The 12,412-nt window shown below is 46.1% G+C and overlaps 1 protein-coding gene across 1 annotated transcript; it reads right to left on the bottom strand.

Annotated features, from left to right (window-relative positions):
• Positions 1 to 3,586: 3,586 nt before the first annotated feature.
• LOC143357251 (L-lactate dehydrogenase A-like 6A) lies at positions 3,587 to 12,412 on the bottom strand. Its single transcript, XM_076793590.1, has 6 exons — positions 12,254 to 12,412; positions 6,061 to 6,178; positions 5,162 to 5,338; positions 4,911 to 5,084; positions 4,466 to 4,707; positions 3,587 to 3,847 (listed from the first exon to the last, which is right to left on the bottom strand). Exons 1-6 carry the CDS (start codon positions 12,410 to 12,412, stop codon positions 3,671 to 3,673), a joined length of 1,047 nt encoding a protein of 348 aa, XP_076649705.1. The 3' UTR covers positions 3,587 to 3,670.

Here is a 12,412-nt window from a genome sequence, read left to right as displayed (position 1 = left end):
CGAGGCCGTCGCCCGACTCGTTTTTCCTACCTATCTACTTTTTTCTGGTCGGGGCCCCGGGGCCACGGGGGCCCGATCCCCTTCTTTTTGGGGGATTAATCACGCGCGTAGAATCCGCCGTGGCTGCCGAACTGAGCGGGCCCCAATCGCGACCGATTGATTCACGGCCCGGGCACCGTTCCAGGCCCCGGGAACCAGGAAGGATAAAAGGTAGAAAGTGCCGAAAGAAAAGAGAAAGAGGAACCCCTTGGCCGTGGCGCGTCGCGAAGGGGAGCACAAGTCCTCTCGCTAATGCACGCGTAGGTAGTCGGGAGAGGACCGATCGAAGGGCGAAGCGACGGGAGGGGGTCCGGTTCGTTGATTAGCGGATATCTTAATTACTGATTGGCCGCGCGGACTAATTAAATCGTAACTCAATCAGGACCCAACCCCTTTCTGCGCGCCGCGCCGCGCCGCGCCGCGCCCCACCGCTGCGATTTTACGACGACGCTACCCAGACCGAGTGGTTTAGGATCTCGCATACACGCGTGTCCCGGGGTTGTTGCATAAATGATTCGAACGCATCGGGTATTGCACCGGGGACCGTTCCATCGGCTCTCGGGACCCTCCTCTCCTCGGGCCCCACCGCCGTCCCCTTTTTACTTCCACGCCAGCTCCTTTTTCCTCGGACCCGATGCACCGAAGCCGCGTCGACCCTGCATTATGTCCGGACCGAATAAAAAGTACAGTAATTAGCGGTACCTACCACGGAGCCTGGTGAACCATGTCGTCTGCAGCCTCCCACTTTCCATTTCACCAAACAGATGCGAATTTTCCTACGAGGAAATTCGTCTTCGAGACGATCTTTGCTGTGTATGTACAGTACCTCGGTCCTTAGCTGTAGGATTCAAAAATTCCTCTTGAAATTTTTGTTCTCACCGCCCTAAATTGTGACACTCGGCGAGAAAATCATGTGTGCCAAATTTGGAAGCTACCGGACAACAGGAACCCGCGTCGCATTTGCATTCTTCTAAAATTTTAATTACCTCGTTTCATTTTCGAACATATCGTTATTTTGGAAGTGTAGTTAAATGTCCTATATGGACGGATGCTTAGTGAAAGAGCTTGAAGTGTTAACACGTGTAATTCAAATTCAATTCGATCCAGTGCAGAAAATCGCGCTAGAAAATTCGATGCAATACGACAAAGTCGAATCGGATTCGACAGGATAAGATCGCGTTATTAAATCTAATCGAATTCACGGTGTTAAAGCCGCGAGGAAAAATGAGGGGCATAGGAGAAGTAAAAAGAGGTACGGACTGCGACTATCGGCATAAAGACCGGTCAGCCGACAAAGCTCTCGCTCGATGGCAGTCGAGTATGGCTGCGAAAAGATGAGGTCGCAGAGAGGGAGGATCGGATGACGTTTTAATTCCGTGGACGTTTTGAAAGTCAAATGCGTACGACGGGCGCTTTATGTCGAGGTGAACGTCGACGGCTGGAATTATGTCATTAGATCCATAATCGGCTGCCGGTGTATAAATTATGTACTCGGGACGCGTCATCGAGATAATACAGAAAAATGGCTTCACCTCGGAAGCCGTGGTTGCGAGAGATGAAGACGTTGCCGTGCTGCCCATCGTTATTGGTGTGGCTTCCAGCCGCAGGAAAGCCCGTTTCTATCTTCTCTCTCTTTCCGATCCACGTAACGCACATTCGTTAGCATGGATAATGAATCACCGGCGTGTCCTCGTGCTTCTGTCGCGGTACCGACGAAGAATTCGCCGGTGGGTCGGCGACGACAACGCGAGGAACCCTCCTGCTACGGCCCTGGCCGTTTCGAATACGAATCGCGAAAGAGAAAAAGAGGGACGAGGCTGGAGCCATTAAAACCAGCAGGTACCAGTTCGCCACTCTCGTCTCTCTTTCTCCTTTTCTCACTCTTTCTCGGCTTTCTTTCTCTCGCCTTCTGTCTTTCGCGCATTCTTCCCAACAGATTTTCGGCACCGTCCACCTCGATGAAGTTTTGACTCCGTAATTGTTGTAATGAATCACCGACGATTATTTCCTACCCCGCGTGTCAGCAAAAACCAGGCCTCGCACCGTCCCCCGAATAAATTCCTCCCGCGATTTACATAGCGTCGGAACGTCGTCGAATCGTTATTGCACTTATGCAGGGCCCAGTGTAATTTGCGGCACTGTCCGAGAGGTGTTTCATTCCGAGGGCAGTCGGCCCTGCAGAATCGAAGATTTAAGCAGAGTCGGTTCACTCCTCTGCGTTCCGATTTACGCGGTTCGTCGATGATTAATGAGCAGCAGATTTTGTATTTTAAGCCGAGATACTTCTTCTAATTTATTGTATCGAATCGCTTTAAGGGCCCGGTCTTCGCAGATTCGCGATAAGGTAGAGTGACCAGGTTACCGACAGAAATAGATAGAAGAATAGGTAGAATAAGTTAGAAGGAATTTCTCTAACAGCTCTTATTGGTTACAGTGACTCCTTTAACACTCTTTATTTTATTTATATTATTTATAAAATCGGAATTAAACAGAAACGTCCGACCAACTCGTGTGTACGGAGCACCAAGTTTGCCATAATTCGACGCGACATCGCAGCCGTCCGAGACCTCCTCGTAGAAGCAGACTTGACAAAGAACCTTCGACGGTGGCGTCGAAAGCGTCTGCGCTTAAACGTCTTAATTAATGTTCCGTCTGACAGAGACGAAAGACCGGTATCGGCGAGCCGCGAATTTCATAACAGATTGGCGTATCGTTGACGGTCGCGGCCTCGAAACTGACGTTCTTTCTGTTTATAATAGCGATCGTTTCATCATCCGGATTGCCTTCGGCGGGACGTTTAACCGCTTCGCGCACCGGTCAATTAATTACGGATGGTCTGCATTAATCTCGGCAAATTGGCCGAAATCGTCGACGCGGCGAGCTCGACTCACGGCGCTCGCCTATTCGCCGGCTCGCGTCGAAATCAATTTGTAAAACAGACGCAGATATTTCACGGACGTTGCTCGGTGCCCTGCGGTTTCGTTAAAATGCGATTCAAACCTCCGGTTTCCATGAATCCGCTTAACTGATGCCAGCGGGCCCATAAAGCGATTCGCGATATCATCATCGAGTCGCTTGCGAAACGCGAAATCTCCGCGGTTCTGATCTGCAACATTTAGAAACGGAGCGCCAATTTTTTTGCGATTATAAAATACAAAATTACAAGACACAAAATATAAGTTACAAATTTTTTGAAATTAACTTTTCCGTGTAATGAGTGCCAATGCGATGTACAAATTATTTTGGCAAAGCTTTCAATACTCAACAATGGAAGTAAAGGTTCTAACTAGAATGTTACACTAGCTGATTCTCTCATTGTTACGTGCATAACAAAATGTATGTCCCCTTACGAGACACCTATTCAATTATATTTTGAAAAGTGTTCTTTCCCTTGTTTTTTGACCTCTCGTTTAGGAATTAATTTCACAAAGAGGCTCTTGTCAGAAATTATTATACACATTTATTTACTCGCGTATATAATAAATAAGACACAGCGCGATTATTCAAGGGATGGGGACCCAAAGTGGTTTCGACATCTCCCAAGAGGAACACGACTATAATTTTAGGCACAGGTTAAAGCACAAGTTCGAAATAAATTGGTTGATGGAACAAGGGTTGAGATGAATCATTGTCATTGGAGGGCCTGAAGAATAGGCCTCTGCGCCTCGTAGATCGCTCGACAAGATGCCTCTGTAAGTTCCTGCTCCTCGGGCGTGTAAGGATGACGTAGGAACGATTGTATACCGTTCCTGCCCACTATGCAGGGCAAGGACATGTACACGTCCTTTTCCAAACCGTGCCGGCAACCCTGCAAGATGGCCGACATTAGGGTACAAACACGTGTAGAAACCCCGTTCAGATAAACGAGTCTTTGGATTAAAACACGTTGTAAGTGAAATAAAGAAGTTGTAAGAATAAACTTTTACTATTATTTTTCAGTAATTAAGACTAAACGAAATTTTTCCAAAATCGTCATTGCATATCATCTAGTAAATTAATAAAGCTTGACAGAAAGACTGAAGTCGTTTGGTCAGATTCCAAGTGTGTGCCATCAATTATGAGACCGTACATATTAAAAATAAAATCTACATACTAAATCTACATGTTTATTTTTACAGAGAAACCAAATTAGCTCGAATACCCGGCTCCCCTGAAAAACACACGAAAGAAACCTCGAGGACAGTGTAAAGAAAAATAGATTAGACTAGGTCAGGCCACAGTTAAGGATTAACCCGCGATTTAAGAGGCTTTAGGAAATCTGAAAAAAAGAGTCGGAAGGGCGCCACGGTAGGGTCCGCAGCTGGTTAAGAGTTAACGAATCTCGAGACCGTGTAACACGTTTTTTTTTCCCCCCTCGGGGCCTCCAATCTTCCAAACAAACCCACAGAAATCTCGAATAAAAAATGAAAACATGATTCCGTGTCACCTTCAGATAAGCCGACACAGTGATGCAGATACACGTGTTCCGGACAACGGCGTCCACAACTTCGGCAGCGCAGACACCAATGCCCCAACTGCGATAACCTTTCCTCGAGATAAGATCGCTGTCGGAATCGAGAACTTTGGCGTGCAGGTCGCCCCAGGCCTCGGGATCCGCTTTGCTACCAATGTCCTTGTTGATGTCCTTCAGCTTGATCCCCATCACCGACACCGCGGACCAAACCGGCACTGTCGACCAAGCGGACAGTCAAACCTCCGAGCTAATCCCTGTGTCTTGTCATGTTTGTCTGACCAACTATTTTTCATGTTGTCTTTTTTGGGATATTCGAAACTTCCGATATCGATGGTTAGGGCAATCGAGGAAAGCATATTCCTATTCCTATTCTATTTTTGTCAGGTTATTCTTATACTAGCGTAATTGAGTATTTTACCGGACGTTGGTCCATTCTCGCAGATCACCGAAGCTTGCACCGCGTTCGCCGAAATTCCAAGCTTCTGGGCGACCAAATACTGAAGCCTGCAGCTGTCCAAAAATGTGCCCAGGCCGATCACTCGTTGCGGAGGGAAGCCCGAAAGCTTCATCGCCGCGTACGACAGTATGTCCACTGGAATGCGCAAATGGCGTCGTTACTCGGACGCGTGCCGATGTATGTCGATGGGCAAACTGTTTGAGGGTAAGTACCGGGTGTGGTTACGATCAGCAGGACACTGTTCGGCGCGAATTTGCACACGTTCGGCACGATCTCCTTGAAGATATTAAAATTTCGCTCCAACAGCGTGTCCGCGTCCTGCTCGTCCTTCGCGTTCTTGTCGCCTACCGTGAACACGCACACTGTCGCGTCTCTCGCCATCGAATAGTCTGATCAAATTAATACACCGCCGATTATTAACGAGGAAATGTTCCCAACCGACTGGTGTCGACGCCGAGTTCGATTCTAGCGTGATACAGTGCTGCAGAAATATTCGATAACGCGCATCTTTTTGCGCGTTTAATTGTTCAGTTTCAAGGGGTGAAGACGTGCCTCGATTTACGAAACACGTTACACGTTAACAGTACTTCTGCAAGTTTAAAAAGCACATTACCGAATGATTGAAACAGCGCGTACACGGCGGATTCATTATTATTAAAGTTGTGAATGAAATGTAATTCCTAATTGCGGCCTTGTAGCAGCTAATTGTACATTTGAAACTGCTTTTAATGATCGCATTGAGGGCCGCTAACGCGACCGCGTGCACACAGGCGAGACTTCTTGCCGCGGCAGCCTAGCTCCGAAGATATTTAATGAACCGTGTTTTTCATCGAGTATTTATCTTCACCATATGAAATTGGACGAGCGGGGATATTAACTGGCGCATGAATATTTCCCGGAGCATTATGCACTGCTAAAAATCCATGAAATTCCCTCGTAAATCGATCGTCTGAAAGCAATCTAATAAGAGATAAATTTCTTGCGGACCCGGTTTCCTAAATCGGTTTGCACAAAGGTCGGCGGCCGGCTAACGACGATTATCAGTTTACGAGAGGATAAACATTTTATACGAGAACGATATCGCGACTGTGCGCTTCGGGTTCAGGGTCACCTTTCGTGCCGATGATCCGCGGATTGCCGAGGAACGCAGCAGCGTGGCCGATGTCTTCTGCTTCCGCTTTCGCCAGGTCCTCATTCAGGTCTATGAACACCAGCTCGGACGCCAGACGCTGAGAGAGAGAGAGAGAGAGAGAGGGGGGGAAAGGAGAGAAATGACGATTATAAAGGGTAATTAACGGGAAATGGCCGCCGCGCCGGCTCCAGGCACCGGTTATTACGCACTCGGAATCGTTACGCAATCAAGACCCCCAGGAATCGCATTAAGGATCTACGGGTGCGCAATCGATCGCGCCATTCGAGCGATCCCTTAATGCGAAGGGTCGTTAGGATTTGATCGCCTCCGTTCGCGCGCGAGAGATGGCTTCACGTGCCCTCGTTGCGCGCCATCAAACGCCGACCAAAAAACCGTCTCAATTTTTCATGCGATTCAGGTTTAATTTAGTAAAGGCGCTTTCAGCTCCGCGCTCGTTAACGAAAGGAGAATTAAACTTTTAATAACACCCCACATATATTATACTCGCGCATCTAAAGTGTTTATGCCACGACGCGGCGCGAGTGTTACACAAATTTTTAATTCGCTTTTTACGTTGACGCCGCCGCCGCCGCCGCTGGGGAAGAAATAGTTTTTCGTTTATGGCGGACGCTTCTCTACCTCTGATCGCCTTGCACACTTTATCATTTCACCTCATTAACCGTTTATGGACGTTCCTTTCTTCCGCCGAAACATCAAGAATTATCCCTTCCCACCGATTCGACGGTTGCTCGTGCGAACGCGTCGAGCTGCCTGCGCGTTTATGGCAATAATGTATAGGGAAATTGAATAAAATTATCGACGTTGGAAAACTTCTAACAGTGTGATGAAAGTTTTTTTCCGCACGTGGTTTTTGATAAAAAAATAAACCAAGGGGAGAATTTTTGAAGGTTCCTTTTGGTGGAAATAAAATGAAAATAATATGCACCTTTTTCTGCAGGTTAGCGATTTACTGTTTTGTCGTAAATATGTCGTAACTTGACACACAATTTTTTAGAATCATAAGCATCAAAGGAATCGCAAGAAAATTAAGGGAGCATTGGCCAGGAAACATTAGAATGTTTACCAGCAGACCAGCATAAATTCGCTTAGGCTCGGTTATTTCTACACAGCGGATGTTATGCATTCATGACAAAATTAAGTGCATCAAATGCAAAATACTGAAACATTCAAAGAAGCTAAAGATACCGTACTGTCTTACACTTCATCAAATTATTAAGAAAAGAAACACTATTAATACGGACAATTTTCATTTAAAAACAGAGTGAGGATATTAATGAAAACTATGTCCAGTACTGATTGCAACATACAAGAGAGTTAAAGCGGTTTAACAAACATTTTTGAGCACCACAACTCGCGAGATTTCAGGTCACTTCTGTTTCATGTTACGCCCACTGAAACATAATTTATGAACGGGGGTGTAACATGTCTTCTGTATGGCGTAGCATGATTTCCCGTTGGTCGGTATCTGTTCCCATCATCGGGGATCCATCATACCCCCGGACGTTTTTTCTCTGACACAGATCTCGGATCGGTAATCACTCATAATCACGGTCTAATTAGATCGGTGAAAAAAATAATAGGATATCCTTTGTCCGTGTGTGCCACGTGGACAGGACGTATCCATAGCGAATAGCTATAGCAATGGCACGCCGCTCGCGCGAGAGAGCAGATGGACACATTTTTCTTTGACAGATGGCGGTTTCACACGTTAAGACAAACCAGCGGCTACCTAACAGAAACGGCTTCTTAATATATTACGTTACGCCCTTGTGCTTCCAATCTGTTATTGTACACCGCTTAATCACCATACTTCATCAAGCATGACTTCCGCAGCATGCATAATATCCCAGCTGATGAAGTTTCTTCGCAGCCCCCTGGTCTGCCTTCTTTTTCTCCCCTCCTTCTCCTCTTTCTTTCCCCCCCTCCCCCAATCTCGCCCCTCCGCCGTAATGCCTTGCGTGTATCTCGCGACGATATTGAGCGGTAATTAACTCGCAAACTCTCGGTGTATACTTTATAACGAGATTTTTTAATGATCCGTGACCGGCGATAACGCCGCGCCGGAGAAAGTGATGCCCCGCGGAATTTCCAATAGCCGTCCACGGCAACTCCGACCTGCCCGTGTTACGTAATGTTCGCAATTTCCGGTTTATCTGATCCGTGGTGGTGCACGGTGGCCAAAACGATCTTATCAGTCGCACGAAACCTCAAATTTCAAAGCGCTCACAAGGATTCACCGGCGAACGATAAGTAGACACGGTTTGGAAGCTATTTCGGTTCCTGAAGCTATTACAAACAGCCTCTACTCCGAATTACTGTCACGAGGAAGCGAAATCTCTCTCTAATTCAACGACAGAATTGTTTGTACTTAATCGTGCAACTCTTGCCAACATATTTGTCGCGTTTTTCTGGTTGAAATGAGTCCAAACATGACACAATTCGGCGCATGTTTAATAGAACCTCGATTATCCGAACTGGTGACACCTGTGCTCCACATTTGGATGAAATTCAAGACTAATTTTCATGAAATGTTCAGCATGTGTACAACTTACGTGAATCTACGAAACACATTTTTTAAAATTCTTGTTACAGATAAGAAAGTCGTGAAAAGCAACGTTTACTACTTTTCTCGCAATTGGGAATCAAACGCAATTTTTCCCAAAATTTTAAAAATGATCTATCCAGCTTGGGAGAAAAGCTGAAGTCGTTCGGTCCATTTCTAAAATAATTATTCTGACTTAAAGTGTGTGCTGTCGATTATGAGTATGCACTCGGTTTGATGAAATAATTTTGTCCATCTAGGAACCAAAATTTTGATCGCTATGCGAGAATGTTCCGCGCAGATCCTAGCCTCTCTCCCATGCGGTTCTAGTTACCTATCTGCGTTTCACCCTTGGTTAGCCCCGTCCTTTCCGCCTCGGAGAGCCGCAGACCGATCACAGGACACCGAGAGCCTAAGCGACACTCGATCTGTCGCGCGGTTTTATTATTCCCTCGGTGGACTGTCTTTGATATTCTATAAGTGTCTCAATCCACCCGCAAGATATTGTGTTCTGTATACTTGCTCGACACGAGGGAAGCAATTAGTCGAGCCGAACGGGATTCGATGTCTTTTTGCGCGCGCTGCGCTCGGAACCTGTTCGCAAGTGTACCGGTGCAATTAGCCGCGAGAGGCTGCCTACAGTAAAATTTAGAATGTGTCTCATTCCACCGATATTTTTCTCAATTCCCTCACACAATTTCTATTTCTGCATGCTCACTAATCGCGAGAGCCTATTTCTTTCTAAGGACTGTTACGATTTTATGCATTTTAAGCAATTTAAAGCAGTGGGCAGAAGGATTTAAAAATATCAATGTACTCAGCTAATTAATATCATTGGAGGAAGAATGTTGCGCGGTTTATGCATAGAATTTTTATGTTACATGAACATCCGCAATATAATTATGTCTGTAATAATGTTTTAACTTAGCCGAATATTGGAGAATATTTTTCTTATGCCTCCCCACATAAATCGGTACGAAATCGACCTACACGTACTAATTTTCCAGAGAACGACGACGAAGACTATACCGATATTTTTCTAGAAGGTCCACCGATTGCGAGGGATCGCGGTATTTTGTCAAGGTGATCAGAACTTCGAACCACCGTGTCTCCAGGACGAAATTGTGCTCATTTGTCGGGAGAAAATTGCGAGCGGAGAGGCGCGCGCGTCAAATCAGAGAGGCAGAAGGAGAACCGAAAAATAAAGTGGGCTATCTCGGGACGAGATTTGGAGCAGGAAGCGGTGGACGGAAGACCCTTCATCGTCAGTGCCGACCTGCGAGAGATGGTTTGTACGATTTAATGCGGCCCGACGGACATGACATGTTACAACGGGTCGAGGAACGACGAGAACAAGAAGAAGATGAACGTCTTATGCAAGTACTACCGAGAGAGGAACCTGGGCGTAGTAGGTCTCTCCGCAAGGTGGACAGTCGAGCCTTTGGAGATGGTACTGGAACGGAACGCGGTGGTGTGCCTCTCGCGATCATCTCGTTGATGCGATCAGCCAACTGCCGGGACGAGGAGAGCAACCGCACGGCTCGCTATCCTCGTCTTCCTTTTCCTTCTCACCTCCTTCTCCTTCTTCTTCCTCGACTCTTCTTCTTCGTCGTTCGCCGCTGCGGTTCCAGGCCATCTATCCCCCTCATTGGCACCGGCGGACATTTTAGGCTCGTTTAATGAGTTCGATGGCTCCTCGATGGCTCCCCGATACTTTCAATACTCTTCGGGCTCTCCCGAACTTTCCTTCTTCACATTTCCCTTCCTCATTTCTTGTTTGAAGAAACTTCTACTTCTAACGCTTATATCACCAAACGTTCGCATAATCTCGTCAGCTCATGACCAGCGCGCGCTAGATCGAACCTTCCTCCTTCGAACGAGCCCTTTCCCAGCGAAAAATATTCTCACATAAGGGCGAAAAGTTGAGGCGCGTAAAACCATTTTTCGCCTATTTTTGTCGGTAATGTAGTCACTCTACCTTATCGCGAATCTACGAAGACCGGGCCCTAGACTTTGAAGCGGTTATCATCACTTTCAATTATTGTCACTTTGATGGTACAGATCTGTAAACGGGTTATAAAGCAAGGAGCTGGCTCTGTTTCTGTGGCCGCGACAGTTATCATCCGGGCCTCGGCGACATATACAGAGAAATCACTGTACATAAGAATTGCGATTGTCCTCTGTAAAAGCGAGTCTTTTAACGAAAATCTGTGGGTTTGGATTGTTACTTCCTGAAGGAAGCTGGGTCGCACGCACGAATAAAAAAAAAGAACCGAAGGCTAGGATGAGCGGAACGCGATAAGGGCAGGGTGTCCCTGCGGACGGGTATGGATTTCAGCTTTCCTTCTCGGTGACTAACATAAATCAGTCCCGGGACGATCCTGCGGGGGCGTCCTACGTGTAAATGCTCGCGTTACGATCCGATAACGAGCGAAAAGAAGCACGTTCCTCTTCTACTCCTGTCCTCTCCATCCTTCCTCTTCCTTTTACGTCCCGATCCTTTGCCTGTCCCCGTAGCCGAATTCCCTCTTCTGGTCTTTCGTGGATCATTTGCATAATAGCTTTTTTCATCCAACACACCCAACCAGCGGACCACGGACACTGAGCGTTCACATTCAGCCCCAGGCCTCTGGGGTTGCACACACGTGCGAACATTCTTTTCGCTTCTAGTCCTTTGTCGAGCATGATTTCAGAGTCCCTGGGAGTGCATAAACCGAGGCGACGATCCCCTCTGGATACTCGTTTGTCACGTGCTCCGCTCGTCAATATTTGTCGTCAAAATTGCTTGGGAAACTATTTTTATCTCAATTTTTATCGTTAAATGAACCAGTTTGTAGAATGGAGAATGCGGTGAATCTGAGCTTTTTGGGTTTTGGTACTGCCTTGAGAAAAACGGACAGTCTTTCTACGGTTTCCTGATGATTTTTTGGAAATTTAGTTCTAGGGCATTTATGTCTTTGTCCCTTAAAAATCGTTCTCTTCATTTCCCGATTATTTAGTTTGGTTTGGTATTACAGTTATCGAAATCTTAGACGACCCTTCCTGATTTCGTTATTTTAAAATTCTATAACAAGCCTGGATATTGCACAGTAGCGGAAAGTTTAACATAGTTAATAAATATCCCATCTAACAATAATAAGCAACAGTTTTGGATTACCAGATTATAGAGTTTCATACAAACTCACATTGCTAAAACCAATGAACTAAAAATTACAGTGAAACTCGATTTTCTTTACCAACAGGTCTTTGGTATTTAAGAATTTTTTATTTGCCTAGTTCCATTTGTTAGTTTCCTTTAGATCAGTGGTTCTTAACTCTTTCAGTGGTCGGCACCCCTTGAATCTAAAAATAACTTCTCGCACCCCCTTGAAAAATGTATTTCTGTTTCTCCATTTAGAAAATTACATCAATTGCGAGATAATTTATTTATTGAAAAATAAATTTGGAAACCTCTCTCGCACCCCAGGGAGAGAACCACCGCTTTATTACTCGGTGATCTAAATTAGTAGGATTCAAACTAAAATTGCAATTTAATAGATTTCGAAAGGTATCCAAGAGTATTCACGATCGGAGAAGAGGTTAGGGACAGAACGGACATTTTTCACGAACCTTGAAGAGGATAGCAATTCCGACAGCAACGCCGGTATAACCGCTGCCGACGATTACGATTTTCACGCGATGGCTGTCCGTGAAATCCTCCGCTTGTTTCGTCAGCAAAAACTTTGCGGTGTTCCCGGCAGTGTCGATCTTCTTCTTCACCACAGACAT

This window comes from Halictus rubicundus, chromosome 9 (assembly GCF_050948215.1).
Source record: "Halictus rubicundus isolate RS-2024b chromosome 9, iyHalRubi1_principal, whole genome shotgun sequence".
Lineage (NCBI taxonomy): Eukaryota > Metazoa > Arthropoda > Insecta > Hymenoptera > Halictidae > Halictus > Halictus rubicundus.
Note: the sequence above shows the minus strand (reverse complement) of the source record. Positions and strands in the feature narration are given on the sequence as shown.